Source organism: Pteropus vampyrus, unplaced genomic scaffold (assembly GCF_000151845.1).
Source record: "Pteropus vampyrus isolate Shadow unplaced genomic scaffold, Pvam_2.0 Scaffold12, whole genome shotgun sequence".
Classification (NCBI taxonomy): domain Eukaryota; kingdom Metazoa; phylum Chordata; class Mammalia; order Chiroptera; family Pteropodidae; genus Pteropus; species Pteropus vampyrus.
Genome location: NW_011888793.1, coordinates 14,516,317 through 14,533,709, shown reverse-complemented (window position 1 = coordinate 14,533,709; position 17,393 = coordinate 14,516,317). Strand labels below are relative to the sequence as shown.

General features: G+C 33.1%; 1 protein-coding gene across 6 annotated transcripts in view; it reads right to left on the bottom strand.

The window, feature by feature from the left end:
* ECT2 (epithelial cell transforming 2) overlaps nt 1-17,176 on the bottom strand; it is a 56,530-nt gene extending 39,354 nt beyond the window's left edge. Inside the window, exons 1-14 of one of the 6 annotated variants that reach the window (XM_023524751.1) lie at nt 17,006-17,148; nt 14,697-14,850; nt 13,714-13,865; nt 13,053-13,132; nt 12,853-12,945; nt 11,129-11,311; nt 9,604-9,693; nt 8,786-8,893; nt 7,762-7,835; nt 6,952-7,082; nt 6,697-6,812; nt 6,537-6,599; nt 4,986-5,208; nt 494-630 (exon numbers count right to left, since the gene is read on the bottom strand). In XM_023524751.1, the coding sequence (XP_023380519.1) occupies nt 494-630; nt 4,986-5,208; nt 6,537-6,599; nt 6,697-6,812; nt 6,952-7,082; nt 7,762-7,835; nt 8,786-8,893; nt 9,604-9,693; nt 11,129-11,311; nt 12,853-12,945; nt 13,053-13,132; nt 13,714-13,843 (1,428 nt within the window). In that variant the 5' untranslated portion in view covers nt 13,844-13,865; nt 14,697-14,850; nt 17,006-17,148. Of the gene's footprint in view, nt 1-493; nt 631-4,985; nt 5,209-6,536; nt 6,600-6,696; nt 6,813-6,951; nt 7,083-7,761; nt 7,836-8,785; nt 8,894-9,603; nt 9,694-11,128; nt 11,312-12,852; nt 12,960-13,052; nt 13,133-13,713; nt 13,866-14,696; nt 14,851-16,772; nt 16,925-17,005 lie in introns of those variants that run through there. The other 5 variants (XM_011380492.2, XM_023524753.1, XM_011380501.2 and 2 more) reach the window with 5 other exon arrangements.
* Between the last annotated feature and the right edge of the window lie 217 nt (nt 17,177-17,393).

Sequence of the window (17,393 nt, the reverse complement as noted above, 5' to 3'; positions counted from 1 at the left end):
TATTTATGACTAACCACTACATACATAAGGAAATTTGACACACGAAAGGATTTTTTTTAAATTACTGATATCCATATTGTTATACTTCATTGCTAGTGTTTTTGCACATATGTACAGTACTAGATAAAGCAATGACTCTAGAACACGCACTTTCAGAAAAAGTTATCTACCACTTCCAAATATAAATACAACTGCAGTATCTTGACAAGGAATCTGCAAGGTTCTGAATTAAACTCGGTCCCCTCTATGATCATCTATTTAGAATTCTTCTCTCTTTAAAGTCATTCTAAAAAATGATGCTATTTCTGCATGAATAAAAGCTACCATTAACAGTTATGGCATTTCCCTAATAGCAGTTTTGTCACATTTTCATTTTTAATATCTATGCTCAAATTCTATGCTTATGTAACTTTCTTATAAGAAATAACATCTTTTAGATTTTTTTTTTTACTTAGAAACACTGAAACAAATTATTTTGTAACCAAACTCTTACCTGAATAATTGTGGCCAATATATTTACATAATTACTTTCAGTCTGATAGAGCTCTTTTGCAACTTGCCACCTGGCTGACTGCTTTGAAGGAAGCGGAGTGGAATTTTTAGAAGACTTAGTACAAGACTTTGGTGTTTCTAAAAGGTAAAAAGTAGGAATGATTTAAAATGGAGGCCAGAAATAAGTACCCAACATTGTACAAATAAAACGGAAAAAAAGGAAGTATACCTACTCTTCTAAATATACCACCATAAAGATAGATTTTCATTAAAATAAAATTTCATCATAAGCTGAGGCCAGAAAAAAACAATCATCATCAAAAATATCAATGACTCCAAATTGACATTTTATGAAATAAATGACCTGTACTCTTCAAAAATGTCAAAGTTATTGAAAACAAAGATTGAGGAACTGTTCCAGATTAGAAGAGACTAACTAGAAAGAGATAACATAACCTGTGATACTGGATTGGATCCTAGAACAGAAAAAATGAACTTTGCTAAAAAAGACATTAGGACATTAGTGGAACAACTGGCAAAATCAAAAGGTCTGAGTAGATCACAGTATTAATATTGATTTCCTAATTATTAATACTTGTATTTTAGTTAAACAAGGAATGTCCCTATATTCTGGAAAATACAAATTTAAGTATTCAGAGGTAAAGGCACATCACATCTGCAATTAATTCTCAAACACTACAGATATAAAAAATATGTGTGTGTAGAAAAGAGAGAAAAAGAATATGAATGAATGAATGAATGTTAAAGCAAACATGGCAGAATATTTCCAATTGGGAAGTCTGAGTAGAGAGTACAAGAATCTTTGTACGATTTTTGTAGGTTTTTTGCTAACTGAAATTTCTAAATAAAAGCTTAAATAATAAAATGGAAAGCAATGTACAGAAACATTTAACTTAAAAAGGGAGGAAAACGTTGTTATGATTACAATAATAAAAAGCTTTTTATATACATGGAGAAAGCCTCCCTCAAAAAAGTCCAACATCAACTACAAATTCTTTGCTACTTCAAAGTATCTTAACATAATATAAAACATCCAGTCCAGCCCAAAGTGTCAGGAAGATGTGTTAGTATATTTTCTATGTATTTCAAGGAAAATTTTTAAAAATGAAATTTTATAAAAGCTTATTTTCTTACTATCAATATGGTTAGAATATTTCAACATAATATACAGAACTTCCTAATAAGTTTTTCAACAGGAAAAGGAATGTATTACATTTAATAAAATGACATGAAGAAAGACACTATATAGTCCCAGTATATCAGTTTTACTCAATGAAAACTAATTTTAAGCATTAGTAAAACAATCAAGTATACTATAGAGTTTTGAATGCTTTTTAAAAATAACAGACTTCCAAGAACTTCATACTTCCTGTTTTATTTCAGGCTACTTTCACCAGACTAAGGAACCTCTTCCATTAAAGGATACTTTAAGGGGTTGGGGAGGGGAAATTGATGTACACTGATCTAATTTACTTACTCTGTCTAGGCAGTAATCTACAAACTGGGGATTCTATTATATAGAGCAGCAGTCCCCAACCTTTTAGGCACCAGAGATCGGTGCTCCTATGAGAATCTAATGCCTGATGATCTCAGGTGGAGCCGAGGCGGTGATACAAGTGCTAGAGAGAGGCTGAAAATAAGATAAAGCTTCTGTACACAAGTCTGCCTGCTGCTCACCTCCTGCTGTGCAGCCCAAGGGTTGGGGACCCCTGATAGAGTATCTAATATATTATTATAGTTGACATGTCTGGTTTCTTTCATGGTTCATTTTCCTTTCCTGTCCCCTAAATTGCATATACTAGCTTCAGTCATTTATGATCAGCTCTTACCATCCCATGCTCACACTGTCCACAATTAAAGAACCAGTAAATTCTCTGATCTATCTCCAAACTGGGCTTATGCGACAGAAGTGTGGGCTACCCCTCTCTTTTGCTGCTTCTCCCAGCCAAATAGGCTAATCCTGACCCCCTTAAAACCCTGACTCAGATTTCTTGTCACTGGTCAACTATCCTGAGAATTCCTCCTGAGTTCAAGACAAGGTGACCCTAGCAGAAGCTCAGGCTCAGAGAGACAGAAACAGTATAGTGAGGGGAATGGGCAGAGGACAGGAAGGGGCAGACCGAGGCCCAAATTCGAGCTTTGTGTCAACAGTTGAGCATCTTGAACACACATAACCTTCCAGGCTTCAATCCACTCAAATATTAAAAAAATAATAAAAAATAAATTTGTTAAAAAACCATAATCATAATCTAATCATAATCATAATCCCCTGCGCAAGCACCCGGTTCAATTTTTCCAAATGCCTACTATACATTACTACCTCAATTTAACCTGGATTTTCTCTAAACCTGCACTATTTTCCTCCAAAATATGAACTTCCTATTTTTGCCAAGGTAACATTACTTCCATTTAATATTTAGCCAATATCTCCTCTTATCCTCTTCCTATCACTCCATTCTATCGATATTTCCCCAGTGCTTCTTCCTTTTCTTTCCAACCATCACCACTCCTGGTTCAAGACCTTATCTCGTGGCCCAAGTCACTGCAGATTACTTCATGGTCTGACAATCTATTCATTCCCTCCTCCTAAACATTCTTCAGAATAATCCACTATAAATTACCTACTCCATTACTCAGCTGCTCAAGTTTCTAAAGATCATGGTTGATGACAATATAAAGACATGACAATCTGATTTCAAATCCTATAATATTAGACCCCAATTAACCTTTCTAATTATTTCTCCTCCATACACCAAGCAAACTGACTTACTATTCCCTGAAAACTCAATTTGTATACTGTATTCTTGCTCCTCTTATATTCTCAAATCCACCTCAGTATTCTGGGCCTACCTTAAAGTGACTTTCCTTCCATGAATATTTAGAGAATACTTACTCAGTACTAAGCACTGAAAATAAAGCAAAGAATAAGACAGATGAGGTTATTTTTCTCCTAAAGCTTACATTTTGGTGAAGCAAATAAAGAAGTAAACAAAAAATATAATTTCTAATAGTGCTAACTACTACTGAAGACAACCAAGTAGTGGGTTGGTAGGAAGGAGTGGTGGAACAGGGACTTAGCTTTACAGAGAATCCAACAGGATTTCTTTAAGACGGAAAAAGCAAGTATAACATTCCTGAGCTAGGGATGTAGTAAAACTATCCAAAGAATAAAAGTGTGACTGAAGCTTAGAGAGTATTATCGACAAGCATGAGACTACATGAGGTGAGGAAGGATTACATTAAGAACATGACAACTACAAAGCCTAAATGACTTTAAGCAGAAGAGTGGCATGATCTAATTTAGTTTTGCAGACAATAAGTGCTACATGTAAAAAAGCAAAAATGGATATAGAGAGACCATTTAGGAGACCACTGTAATTGTCTACGAGAGATCCTTTCTACAGAAAAAGCTGATAAAGAATGGCAAATAGTGTTGAAAGTGATAGAATCAATAGTTCTAATTCAATTACGTTAAGTTTAAGATGTGAACAAGGAGATATCAAGCAGGCAGCTGGACAAGGAAGATGACAAATTTTGGAAGCATCAGCATATAAATGTTAAAGCCACGGAATTAAATGAGACCATTTTGGGGAGAACAAAATAAAGAAGAAATGACTCAGAAATAACATTCAACATTTAGAGTTTGAGAGAGAAGTTAGGCAAAGGAGAATGAGAAATAAGTAATGTACAAAAGCAAGAGAAAAAAAATGTGTCCAGGAATGAGTAGCTGTTAATGTACTTAATGCTCTTGATTGCATAAAAACTGTCAGTCTCCCCAGCAAGAGCAATTTCACATTGAAGCTGGACTAAAGTTCAACTGGAATGGGTTAAAAAAACAATGAAAAGCAAGGAAGTGAGACAATTAATCAAGGTAATTCTTTGAAGAGTACTAACATTACTGGGAAGAGAGAAATGTAGTAAGTGGAGAGTGTAATGTGATCAAGGGAAGGTTTTGATTGTTTCTTAAATCTAGAAAATATAACATATTTGTGTTCAGACTAAAAAACAAAAATAAAGGGAAAAACTGATGATCAACACAGAAGAGTTAACTGTAAAAGCCTTCTTGTATCAGTTGAGAACAAAGTGAACTTGCCCTCCTGACTTCACTGTACCTATTTTGTCCATAATTCATGTGAATCTGTGATTTTCTTTCGCTAATGCTAAGAATTTACTTTTTGAACAGCTCCATCATTTGCTAGCTGTGTGACCCTAAAGTTACTTCTCTAACCTTAGTCATCTTTAAAATAGAAGTAAAACCTATCTTATAAATATACAAAACATAAAAAGCACTTAGCATATAGTAAGCAATCATTAATGGAAGCATTTTCATGTCCCTTTTCTCCTCAGCTAGAACAAAGGTAATTAGAGGCAGAGCTTTTCATATTCTCTACAGTACAGATTTAACCATATACTCTAATAAATATTCCATCCCACTAACTTTTATAAAGATCAATTTTTAAAATGTGAATTACCTCCATAGTTAATGCTAGATTCTGGCGTGTTGGAGATATCTAGAAGTGACCCTATAGAAAGGGAATGTTCAGCTGACGGGCGCTTACGGGGAGGAAAAGGTGACAGATCTGTCTCTCTTGAAAGCTGAGCAAGCGTCTCTTTTAAACGACGTCTTTTGCGATTACTGTTTGGAGTATTTAGGGAAAGCAGTGAGACTGATTTCTTGAGCTCAGGTGTATTAGCCTGCAATCAAAAGCACAAAAGTTCAGTTTTACTCTCATAGTTCTTTACTGAGACAGGAACAAAAGATAAATACATTTATAAGTCTGACAAAATCTGGATTTTGCACAATAATTTTACAATAATTCAGAAGCTTCATAAAACATAATAAGGGACCACTGTAGCATCTAATCCCTAGCATCTCATTTTTTTATTCATAGCACTATCACCATTACATATTCATCTGGAAGCTTGTTTACTGTCTATTCCTGTTAGGCCATAAACTCCAGGAAGGCAGGAACCATTCATATTTTGTTCACTGTATCCCTACCGTTTAGCACAGTGCTAGACATAGTGTTCTCTGATATTTGTCAAATAACACTTGATTTTAAGAGCCCTCTCCCAAAAATCTAAAGCATTTTTAACCTTAAATTGAGAATAGTCTGAAGAGAACAGAGTATGTTTAGATTTTTTAAATGTTTTCTGTTTAGATTTTAAAGAAACTCATCTTCAATATTCCATTTAAAATTATTAAATCCCAAACTGCAGTAAATCTTCCCTTAAAGCCTGCTTCTATAGTTCTATGCCACATTTGGTTGGATGAATGATACTGCTATTTACCAAGATCTAGCATGAAGGCTAAAGTTTCCTTGCCTACATTCTACTTCAGTCATTTTTTTAATGACGACCTACCCTTAATATTCAATGGCCCCTAATACTTAAAGGATAAAATCCAAACCTTTTTAACATATTAAAAACTTCTTGATTCTGACCACCTTTAAGTAAGCTTTACCTGTTGTCCTTTCTTTCCCACACTCTTTTCTAAAGCCATAATAAACTACTTGCTATTTTAATGTACTCTCAAGCTTTCATACCTTCTCCTACCTGCTGTCTAACTTGAATGTCCTTACCAGGTTAGCCTAATATGTTAGCTCAACATTTATTTGCTCTTTTCAATCCTGCCTGAGTCTCTTGGAGTGAAGCTAATTAGAACACATTACTTAAATATAGAATATGTCCTTCTGCTCTGTAACTGTTTTCATATCTTTCCCTTAAGGTTCTAAGTTTCCGAAGACAGTGATGTTGTTCACAACAGTATCACCAAGTATTAGCAGAGAATATATGAGATTAAAATGACATTCTTTAGATTGAATGGTTTCACTTATATCTACATAGACTAAGACTATTATTATTCATTATCTAATTGTTTAATTACTCTCAAATTCCTAAACATGATGTAAAAGATGATCTATATGCTAATTATACCATGTTCTTTTTGGATAGAAAAGTATCATATTTATATAATAAAATTTGTAGAACAAATGACTAAGGTACAAAAGAAAAAAACATACCTTTTCATATAAGTACATAGTTTCTCCAGCTCGGGCATCCATTTGAATGCTCCCCCAGAACCACTAAGTGAGAGAAAGAACATTTTAATTAAGAATCTACCTATCAGAAAAGCTATGAGTAACATTTTTAGAAAACCAATCTTATTCTAGAATTACTTGCCTCTTGCTTGACAACATAAAGTTTCTTTGAAGGTTCAAATGGAAGTTCTTTTATTATATTCTCTTCAACTATTAGGTGAGTGCATCTTTCATCTCCAACAGGTAAATATTTACCTCCTAAAGAGGAATGCATACAAGCATGAATATGGCAACCTACTTATCTCCAAACCCAAATTTTTAAAGAGGCATATTCACCAGGAAGTGACTAGGCAGGAGTAAGGAATACAATATATATAACTTTTATGCTAAATTCTACCTTGCATTTCAGTCATTTCTTCCATATTGGTTTTCTCTTCATCTGAAAATCCCAGGAAACTTAAAATGCAATCTTGAAAAGCAGGAACTTTAAATTCATTTCTAAAGTCATCAACTGATGCACGGAAATCCCTAAAAACAAAACATATTCTTTAATTAGGTAGATCATTGTATAATCTAAAGGAATTCTCAAGGTTTTAGCATAATCCATTTACTGAAAATATTTTATATCTGGACCTTAAGTGTTCACAAAAACTTCAGTTAAAAAACAAAACTGATGTGTTGTCAGTCGTCTTGAAGTAATTTGAGACAAAATGTGACATGGTAATCCTTACAAGATTCAATCCCCTGCTCTGTACATGAAATTTTATTTATATTCTAGAGGTTCTACAGTTTCATAAAATCTTAAGTAATGAAGAAGTACAATGGCAAGTACAATTATGAGGTTGGAAAGCTTAAAAAGGTTATGAATTGCAATCACCACTTAAAATGTAACCAAACATAAAATAAGAAAAAAATACAACACAATCCAAACATCCAGATGCATCGTTATTACCTAATAATTTTAGAATGTTTATTATAATCAAAATTATTTCACAAGGTAAAGTCCAAAGATATAGATATTTTTCAATTTTTAATTTTCTATAATTTTTTTTTTTATAACTTTGCTCCTCTCACTATTTCCTAAGCTACCCAAAGACTGAATCCATTTTTTCTATACTGTTTATAAACTTAGAGTTTGGGGCACATGGGTTTATCTTTATAATATGTTTAATTCACATAATGAACTACTAAATTTCTAAACGCTTACTGTTCATTTCGCCTTTCCCAAGCTTTATAAATCCATTCTGGCTTCATAATTGGAGTACCCAGGCTCACAGCAATCTATGAATATAAACATTAACTACGATTAATATTTACTCTAAATAACTGCATTCATGAAAGTTCTAAGCAATGATATACATACTTTTTTGCATAGTTTTAGATCATTGTTCATCTGCTTTGTAACAAATATAAAATTTTTCTAAAAACTGTCTCTCAATCATACAACTTAGATTAAAATAACTTTAACACTACAGAAGAAAGTATCTGATTAAGTAACTAAAAACTTCAGTATGAATTAGGATATATACCTCCCAGGAATTCAACAGTACACTAAAATTACCATTTGCTGCATAAATATACTGATGGAGAGTGGGAACAAAGTGATAAACTCTTCTTAAGATATATATGCTAGTGCAATCTTAAATCAAGATTTTTATCCTAATAAAAGCACTTTATCCTATTCATTAATAAGTTTCACAAGTTAAATCTTAGAACCATTTTATAAGAACATAGCTCTGCTCTGTTCTTATAAAGTCCAAGAATAAAATATTTGTTCTCCTTGCTTCCTGACTCCTCATTCGCCAATGATCATAGTAAGCTTTGCTAATATTATTCATCTATCTGAAATATTATCCATCTACCAACTTCCACAATCCTACTCATTTTTTCAGACCCAACCTCCTTAAAATCTTTTTTTTTTACTAGAAGTTTTATTGTTTCACCTTTCTTCATCGGATCTACAATCTTTCATAATTAATATTAAGTGGTATAAAAAAAGTGGTCAGTATTTATATTTTCCCAAGATAGATAGCCAGTTAAATAGATAGCCAGTTCTTAAAATCTAAGAGACCACACACTCCTACAATTAAAAATTTTTACTAAATGTACAGATAGCAAAAACTGAACTTTTGATCTTTAATAAATTGTGGGAGAAAGAGAAGAGAGTGCTATTATATGCATTCCAAAATGATGCTATATTGAAATACGCAAAAATACCCAAGTTTACCTACCCTGAATTTTTCTCCTTGCGTACAATTTGCCACCAAATGTGTAACTTTCGAATTAAAGTCTTTTCGAATAACTCCACCCATATGATGAACCAACGTCACCAATCTGACCTCAAAAAATTAAGCAACATTGACTATGATTAATTTACACAAAATTTTAAACTATGCTTGCAATTCATTTACCATTTACTGAATACGTTCTATTTATAAGGTACATAACAGAAACTTTTCTAGAGATATAAATTTTATGTTAAAAAAATTAAAGACTCATTTGCTTTATTGGCACAGACAAAAACTTAGTAATAAGCTAGTAAAGATAGTCGCACAAAACTAAGTTAACTAAACTGGCTTTCATACAGCCCTATTACTTTTTTTTTTTTTTAACACCAGGTTACATAATATCAAGATTCTTCCCACAAAATTAGAGTAGTATCCCATTAGCTCCAACACAGAAAATTTTATATGTCAAAGGAAAAAGCCTCTACGAATTCTCTAGGGCAGTAAAGTACTTTAAGGCTAGACTTGTCTAAAAAAATTGTAATGTATGATACCTAACAAAAGACAATTGAAACAGATCAGTTAAGAAGCTTTTCTGTTAATTCATATGCCAGTCATCCTAGACAAAATATTTGTTTCTTTACCAGATTCTTCAGAATGTTTCTTCAAAAAATTTAAAACCTGGTATAGTCATAGTAATTTCTCCTTCGAAATCTTAAAAATAAAACCATGATACAACTACCAAAAAAAAAAACAAACAGCCAATTTAAAATTTATTTTGATGGAAAAAATATCCTTTGAATAGAATGTTTCAAAATACTTACTAGTTCTTCTTTCTTCCTGAATCCAGTAAAACACAGTACTAGATTAATCATGCTTGTACAATAGAGTGGACGACATGAAAATGGCAAAGGCTGAAGAATGAAATTTAAAACCTGTGAGCTTTCTTTACAGTAGAAAATAGAATATATCTTTCTCAGGCTAAACATATTACCCCTCTTACTAATCAACTTTCCCAATCCAAAGATTTACCTGCATTTTTCAATATGCAATAAAAAATAGCATGACAGATTGCAAGTTTCACAATAAAAAAACTTCCCATGATTCCCAAATTATACACACTTTATGATCGGCAAATTAAACATAAATATTTATATTCAAATTCTTAGTTCCAAATGTACTTTGACACATATGAAGTATCATATTTTTAAAAAATAAAAAGTAATTTTATTTTTTAATTACAGTTGGCATACAATATTATATTAGTTTCAGGTGTATAACATGGTAATCAGACACTTATATAACTTATGAAGTGATCACCCCAATAAATCTAGTACCCGTCTGACACCATGCACAGTTATTACAATATTATTGACAATATTCTTTATGCTATACTTTATATCCCCATGACTATCAAGTATTATCTATAGAAAAGACTTCGGACTCCTACGCTAATGTAAATGCTCCCAATTAAAGTTAAAACAGATCAGATATTTTATAGTAAATCCTAGGTGTGTAACACATATTTGAACCAAATATGATTCCAATTTTTGAGATTAAAAAAGTAATCGGTAAATGATTTAACCACTAGTTTTACATACATACACATATATATATATCAGAGAATGGTTTTAAAAAATATATATTTAATTACCACTATTATGCAAGATTATTTTTCATAATTTTGGTCTTTAAAATTTTTATTTGGTTTTTTGAAAGCAACATCTCTAAATCAAAACCAAGAATTAAAGATTATCGTGTGGTTATTACTAATATCTATGACAAAAGAAGTAGAATGACCTAAGCAATATTAAATTAATAAGGCAAGCTTAAGAACAGCAAAATATAGCAATAAGACCGAAGAATAGGGACTAATAACTACAACTCTTATATTGAAATGCTATTTAAGCATAAAAAGTTAGTTATTTCCTTGATTTTAAGTAATGTACTAACTGATAAAAATGGAAATGTGGTTTCTGTTCCGTTTGGAGGAAAACATATGTGTATACATTTATGGAATCCAAGTTTAGCAAATTATTTCTTCCCAAGATACTGCAGATAGTAAGATATATGTACATATACATATGTATATATGTAGACACTAATACATATTATATACACACACAAATACACAGTTGTTATTGTTTAACTTTCAAAGGTCTTAGGTTTTCACCGCTAAGAATTACAATAGAATTATATATTAGAATTATTATATTAGTCTCTAGTATTCCTATTCTAAATTATTTCATACTCTCAACAATTAACAGGATTTTTCTGCATATTAATTTTCACAACACTCACTAGTAAAAATTTGACCTTGAAAAGTCATAAAAAAAAGTATATTCTTACCTCTCCTTTTTGTGCACAGTTTAATACAACTGGTGGTCCAATGACTCTACAATCAGTTTTGTATAACTCATGAAAGACAGGATCCTGGAAGTCCATGACTATGAATACATTTTCAAATTCTGGAGAATCCAAACTTTCAAATTCTTCCACTGATTCCATCTTTACAAATGGCACTTTAATTTCCTTGATTTTTTCATGCAGTTATTAGGAATAAAATTTACATATTATAAAATTAACTCATACAACTCTCTAAATAAGACCTAAAAATCAATTCAATATCAACATTTTTATATTTACAGAAAACTTAAGTTTTAAATCATACGATAATGAGCATTATACTTAATAGTGAATAGCTATTTCTTTACTTACTTGTATTTATATATATATATATATATATATATCTCCATCTACATTAAGATCTTAAATTTTGAAGATTAATATTATAGAGGCATAAGTTTCTAATTTGACTTAGTAGTCATTATAAATCATCTAGTATGCATATAAAATAAAAATAATGAACTTAAGTATATACATTTTGATAAAAGGATGCATTAGGAAGATATCCACTACTGCTTTATATTCTGACCGAGAAAATGATGCCACACATTGTGCAAATTGTCATCAGAAAAATAGAAAAAATAGTATGGTACTTCCTATCTACAAAAAGGATGTATATTAACTTAATCATTTCAGTATATATAAGGAAAATAAGAGAAAGATGTGAAATATATAGGCAGTTGTATAGCACGGTAAAACATAGGATGTAAAAAGGCAAATTACTGTTTACCACTTTATACTGTATTTCTTTGAAAAAGAATGAAGATATTTAAGTAACTGTATGACTCCTGTGTAAAAGAGAAGCATTTAAAAAATTTTGAATGGGTCAATAAATTATTTGGGCTTTATTTGTTAGATTGATGTGACAGGCTGAATTATGTACCCACTAAATTCATGTTGAAGCCGAAACCTCCTGTACCTTAGAATGTGACTGTATTTGGAGACAGGGCCTTTCAAGAAGTAATTAAGGTTAAATGAGGTCACAAGGGTGGGCCCTAATTCAATCTGACATCTCTCCTTATAAGAGAAATCTGGAGACACAAAAGAGATACCAGGGATGTGCATGCACATAAGTGAAGACATAGCAGGAAAGTGGAGGCCACCTACAAGCCAAGAGGAAAGGCCTCAAGAGAAATCAAACCTGCCAATAACTTGACTGGCCTTCTAGGCCCAGGAACTGTGAGAAAATACATTTCTGTTGTTTAAGCCACTGACTTTGTGGTATTTTGTTATGGCAGCCCTCAGAAACTATTACAACTAGTATATAGAATTAGATATATTTCATATGCTGAGGCAAATTCCCTGATGATTGTCAATTATAATTTATAATTTTAAAAATAAAGCAAGAATTAAGAATAAATATATAATTAAGGAAAAAAAGATAGAGTTTAAAGTAAAGTATCAGATATTTGTAAATACATGTCATTTAAATTTAACAATGCCAAATTACTTTACAAGGATTTCATTATTTTCCACATATGCTATAGTTTGGGGTTTTAGAAACACCCAAATTTTAAAAATAAATACAAAATAATTTCTATTCATCTAGCTTCAGAATGCACAAAATATACTTTGTGCCTAATTGAAGTCCAATCACCATAAGTGGAATATAAGAATACAATTAAGGGAAGTGCAGCATGCCACATGCAATGAAATGCTTGACCTACCATATTAACAACAGTTTTTATTAATTTTTCATCCGATTTTCCGGGACAAGTTTCTTTTATCTTTATAACAGGGACATCCATTATTTTAATAGTCTGTGGAAAAGAGACTTAAGTATGAGATTAAGAAAGCTATAAAATTATATACACATTGGTGGAAGAAAAACAATCCTTTAAAAAATATATAAACTAAAACTCCATACCTTTAAGGCATTTATCAGTTCTTCTTGTTTAGCAGCTTCTTGAACCAATATCACTCTTGTTTCAATCTGAGGCATTTCTTCTATTAAAATTAAAAGTGTTAAAACTTTATCAGGAATTTACATCAAAATCAGTAGTTCCTGATGCATTTTTTGGCTATTATCTGGTATGTTTTCAATCTTTGAGAGCATAACATTCTCTAAAATTAAATATATTTAATTCTCGGCTTATTGAAATTTTGGTCACATATTTAAGAGGAAGACAAAACATACCGTAGCAGAGTATACAAACATCAGCACTCCCTTAAAAGCCAAAGAAAGTATTCATTATCTTGCAGTCATTTTCTTCAACAGTGCATGGACTTTAGGAAAGATCCATTTATATAGTGGGGTAAGGGAAAAAGTGTCTCTTCACCTAACCAATCATAACTGAATACAATCTCGCTAAAAATGTTGCACCTAGATTGCAATATCCAACAATAAGATGCCTTCCTCTTCAAAGGCAGAAAGCATTAATCCAAACAATAATAAAAAATCTACATAGTGTAAAGAGTTTCTGTCAAATATTTACTGAATATGTACTCTAGCTTTAACAGTATTACAGTTAAATCATAAGAAACTCTAAGTTTAGGATTAAAATAATTAATGTTTTAAGCAGATTTACCTTCAACGTATGAAGTAGGTCCAATAAATAAGTTTTCTTTAGAAGTTTCAGTAACTTTAGAATCAAAAATGGAGGAGTCTGCCAAACTTGTCCTCCCAGTGGTGGATGTTAATCCACTATCGTCAGCCATTGTTTATACTCTTCAAAGTTGGCTTAAAAATAAAATTTGAATAAAAATACATGTAACAAACATGACCATTGGGCAAAACTAATCATAAGAGGCTCTACTTTTATACTAGAATCTATAAAAAGCATCGTTACCCATTTTTCTTAATATTGAGCCAAAGAAAGTCTCTCAACTTCTCTGAGCCTGTTTCCTCTTCTATGAAACAAAATACTAATACCTGACTCATAGGAATACAATAAAAATATCAATGCAGTAAAAGTACTCAGAACTTTACCTGACATAATGAACACTCAAAAGGTACTCATAAATATTATTCTACCTCCCTCCTCTACACCTTTGCCTTCAGCCAACCTATTTCTCTTCCTATATTCATATATACCACCACTTAAACACCATCTATATACCACCATCATCCCCCAAACAATCCCTTACTCTTTCCTTTACTATCTTGTCCGCCCTCCCCCAAATTCCTATCAATCCCATCTCAAGTATTTGTGGGACTTGGCTCTTCTTCTAAGTCCAATGCCACAGTGGTTACCCAGTTAAACAGAAACAGCTTCAAAAAAACTTTATCATCTGTTTCTTCAGAGGTCTCTCTCCACATGGTTTTTAGGGGTATGGTCCTAAAATCAAATGTGACCATATCACTTCCCTGCTTAGAACTTCCACATGCACTCTTCCATACATGACCAAGTACAAATTTACCATCCAGTATACAGTTTGGTCCTAGCCTAGCTGAGAAGGTCATTGAACCTCATCTCCTATAATTCCCCCAGTCCACATATGCTATATGCTCCAGCCACAATGTATTTCTTAGCACTTTTCAAATACAGATCACAATTTATTTCACACCTACTTGCAAGTAATGGTGCTTAATTCTCCATCTATCATGTCTTTCAACTCCCAAAACACCACTTTTTACCATCATCTGTGGATTTCTCTGAACCTCTCATGTGTATTGGTCTGTTCCCTTATCTGTATTTTCACATTACTTTACAAATGTCTCTCCTCTAGAAGAATTAACAATTATGCATGGGTTAGTGCCAATATGTTTATATATATGTATTATATACTTATATATCATATATATATTTTTATATATGTGATATGTATATTTCTAGGACTTAAGAATTAAAAAGTTTGGCAAGCAGGGAAAAAAGGAAAAGTTGAACAGATTTTCATCAATTCAAACTGGAGTTTTTATGTAAGTTTATTATCTTGAAGTAAATCCCAGAATATTATCTGGAGGTACATGTCTGATCTAATTTACCCTTGCTTACTTATTCAGGTTAATAAAATATACCAATATCTCCCATCAGATTCTTTGCAAAGTAATAGTTTAGGTAAATTGTATGCTGAGGAGAAACAGTAAGGTATCATTAGCATCATTTCTGGATGGTGATATTGTGTGGATGTGAAGATGTGTACACTAATAACAATAGACCTAAGCACAATTGTTAGGTACACACTTCAAAGTCAAGCAACTCAACCTCCTGTCTCAGTTCTGCACTAAATAGGTAAAGCCTCAGTTTCCATATCAGTTAAGAAGATAATAGAATTCAAACCTATTTGTGGTTAAAACTAAACAGATGATGTCCTAAAATGAATGCAAATGATTATTTTTCATATACTATTCACAATGTGGATATTTATGTTTTTACCAAACATCCGTGTCAATTATTCGAAGGCTCCCCCAAAGAAGTGCTCCAACAGCTGTTAATAACAATCTTTACTTAGAACCCAGTATATATTCTATGCGGTCCTTAAATTTTTAAGTTTTTCAAGACTCTAACACTTAATTGTTTCCAGTGAAAATAAAAGGCTCTAAAAAGGCTTTCAATAAAAGTCCCCTTAAAAAGCTGTTTAAAAAAAAAAAAAGTCAAGGGATGAACTAATCTGCTTTAAATAATTGAGAAGGGAGGTTTTAATAAATCTAATACAACATAAGTTGGTATTTTTTTCCTGTGCCTCTCAGAGTATCAAAACAGATGATTAAAAATTAAAATTGTCTCTGGTGATACTGTATATGATCAATTTATTGCCAAAACAGCTCTAAATTTTAGGGGAAAAAATGATCTCCATGATAAATTGATGACATAACATCTAATACTTTGACTAGAAAATAAAATACACTAATCACTTTTTTAATTCATGTATTCTGTAAGCTTTTAAAATAAACACAATAGGATCAATGTCCATAAACCTAAACAGCTCATTTCTCATCCAAAAACATACTCAAGGAGCTGACTAAAGACATTAACTATAACACATGACTATATTCATGTTTATCATTCAATGATAAAATTTGTCACTTAAACAAACATTCACTTTTGATTCCCTTTCACTTATTTCTTTAGGCAATCGTCTTTCAGGATGGGGTTGCTAAATGTAATACTGGATATGTTGGTGTTATTGACAATAACATTATTGGTAACATTACATTATGATTGACAACTGACATTTATTTAACCCTTAATATGTCGCAGTCATTGTTCTAAAACTTTTGCTTGTATTAATTTAATCTCTTCAACAATACTAAGAGGGAGGTACTGTTATTATCTCCATCTGATAAAGAAATCCAGAACAGAGAGGCCAAGTATCTTCCCCCAAGTCACAGTTAGTGGTAAAACAAGGATTCAACCCCGAGCTGATTTCAGAAGCTGCGCTTTTAAACAATAAGCCATGCAAATCTGTACCGAAGAGGATGGCGCGGGGGGTGGAGGGGCGGAACGGCCAGACGTTTTATGTAAAAATTATACTTCCCACAGAGAAGACGCCAAGAAGAATCCTAGAGTGAAACCACTAAGTACTCTGAGATAAGCCCACAAAGGATGCAGCTGCCGGCCCCCAGAGCCGCAGAGGACTGCGCTTGCCAAGACCCCCTTCCCAACTCCCTCCTTCGCCCAGACTCTTCTATAACAAAATATCTAACCAGGTGAGCGGTGAAGACGCGCGGGGACCTAGTGGACTTCGGGCTCCCACTCCGCGACACAGCCGGGTTATTAGGAGTAGGGTAGGGGAACTCCCAGAGGTGGAATGCCTGGGCTAGGGTGCTCCGGAATTCGCGGTCACCGGGGCGGGGCCGTGGGACATAAGTACAGGAGCCCACTGCTCCCGGGACGCTAGCCTACTCCCATCTCCCCAACCCACACTCAGAGTCCTCACCACTCTCAAAGAAAACGCCCTGGAAGTGCCACCTCTTCAAACGCCGACTCCTCTCACCGATACCGCCATTCCTCGCCGGAGGCAGCCACAGCCAATTCAAAAAGTGAGCCCCTCTCTCTAAAAGCCATGCCGATTGGCGCGTAATGTCAACCTCATTCTCATAGGCCGGAGTCTCCAGAGGGGCGGTGATTGGTCGCTGCTCTCAGCCCGCCTCCTCGTAGGCACTTTCTGATTGGTTGTGCGTATTTCAAATAAACCCAACGGCTCGGACGTCGGAACGTCAGAGGTTTGTAGAGAAGTGCCCGGATGTGACCAGAAGGTGGCGGTGATGGCTCCTGGGTTTGTCGCTGGGAGTAGCAGGTGTTTCTCTGGCTACTGCATGTTTACT